The 1,525-nt window shown below is 45.9% G+C and overlaps 1 protein-coding gene across 1 annotated transcript; it reads left to right on the top strand.

Moving 5' to 3' along the window:
• The first annotated feature begins 325 nt into the window (after nt 1-325).
• LOC129339585 (olfactory receptor 11G2-like) lies at nt 326-1,288 on the top strand. The gene has a single exon (XM_054994165.1). The coding sequence runs from the start codon at nt 326-328 to the stop codon at nt 1,286-1,288; it is 963 nt and encodes a 320-aa protein (XP_054850140.1).
• Nucleotides 1,289-1,525: the final 237 nt, after the last annotated feature.

The raw sequence follows: 1,525 nt of genomic DNA, 5'->3' as shown, positions 1-1,525 counted from the left end.
CTGTGCCTGTGCCTGTGCCTGTGCCTGTGCCTGCATAGAGACTCTGGACTTCCTTGATGGTCCCTCAACCAATTACTAACTTGGCTTAGCTTCTGAGATCATCAGGCTAGCTTGGACCATCCATGTCAGGACCATAATACATAAAGGATCTGAAAACGAATCACTTCCGAGTTATAATCTCATGTGATCAGAAAGAAGGGGGTAAGGGGATTACCCTGTTGACAACCCTAAATGGCACTCTGTGCCGCCTCTCTCCTTCAATAGAAACCGATGCAGATGAGTCTTGCTTACGGTATGTCTTGGTGGTTCTATTATATGATTCCAGATGGAGTTAGCCAATGGGAGTGGGGTGCAGGAATTCATTTTGCTGGGATTTGGAGCTGTACAGCAGAAGCGGATTCTGCTTTTCATCTTTTTCGCCGTTCTCTACATGCTCACTTTGGCTGAGAACATCACCATTATCACAGTGGTGCTTCTAGACACCCACTTGGCCCGGCTTCCCATGTACATCCTACTGAGCAACTTCTCCTGGCTAGAGATGTGTTATGTGACGACCACTGTGCCCCGGATGCTCTTTGACTTGGCATCCCCTCAAGGGATCATCTCCTTCAGAAGCTGCTTCCTTCAGTACTACCTTTTATTCTCTTTTGGCTCCACTGAAGATTTCTATCTTTCAGCCATGGCCTTGGATCGGTACTTGGCCATCTGTCACCCATTACGCTACCAACAAATTATGACCCCCGATTTCTGCTATGCTCTGGTGGCTGCTTGTTGGGTCCTTGGTTTCCTATGGCAGATTTTGCCAGTGTTTTTGATCTCCAAGTTATCTTTCTGTGGCCCCAACATCATTGACCATTTTTTGTGTGATCCTGGGCCAATTCTGTCCTTGGCTTGCCCTCCAGTAGGAAACATTCCTCTCCTCTGTCAAATTGTTGCCGATGCTGTGGTCATTCTAGGCAATTTCTTCTTTGTTGTGCTCTCCTATGGTGCTGTGATTCTTACCCTGTTGAAAACCTCTAACCGAGGCAGTCGGATGAAGGCCTTCTCTACCATATTTTTCCACTTAGTGGTGGTGACCCTTTTCTATGGCCCTGTAGCTGGAATGTATGTAATTCCAAGCGGAGAAAGTCAGTCAGAGATTACCAAGGCAGTAACTCTCTTCTACACTGCTGTGACACCCTTTCTCAACCCCCTGATCTACTGTCTGAGGAATGATCAGGTGAGGGATGCCATAGGAAGATTGCGGAGGAGAAAGGTGAGTTTTCTGAAGAGAAAGGAAACAGGATAAAATGAAGATAGTACAGAAGGACATAAAACAAAGCAGCAAAATAAGTGGTAGAAAAGATAATATCAATGTATTCCCAGTTGGACAAGGGGCTCCTTTTGTTACTGTCTGTATTATTACCCTCTCAGGTTGACCAAAAACTAAGCTTGGAAAGGGGTTGGGCAGGACCTTAACAGTCTCTTAGCATTCCCTCAGAACTGGTTTCTTCTCATTTTGAGAATGGGAAGGTTAGATCTAGTC

Source organism: Eublepharis macularius, chromosome 12 (assembly GCF_028583425.1).
Source record: "Eublepharis macularius isolate TG4126 chromosome 12, MPM_Emac_v1.0, whole genome shotgun sequence".
NCBI lineage: Eukaryota > Metazoa > Chordata > Lepidosauria > Squamata > Eublepharidae > Eublepharis > Eublepharis macularius.
This window is presented reverse-complemented; position numbering and strand designations above follow the sequence as displayed.

Excerpts from the sequence above, each read along its gene's own strand:
- LOC129339585 (XM_054994165.1), top strand. The coding sequence starts at position 326 with ATGGAGTTAGCCAATGGGAGTGGGGTGCAGGAATTCATTTTGCTGGGA.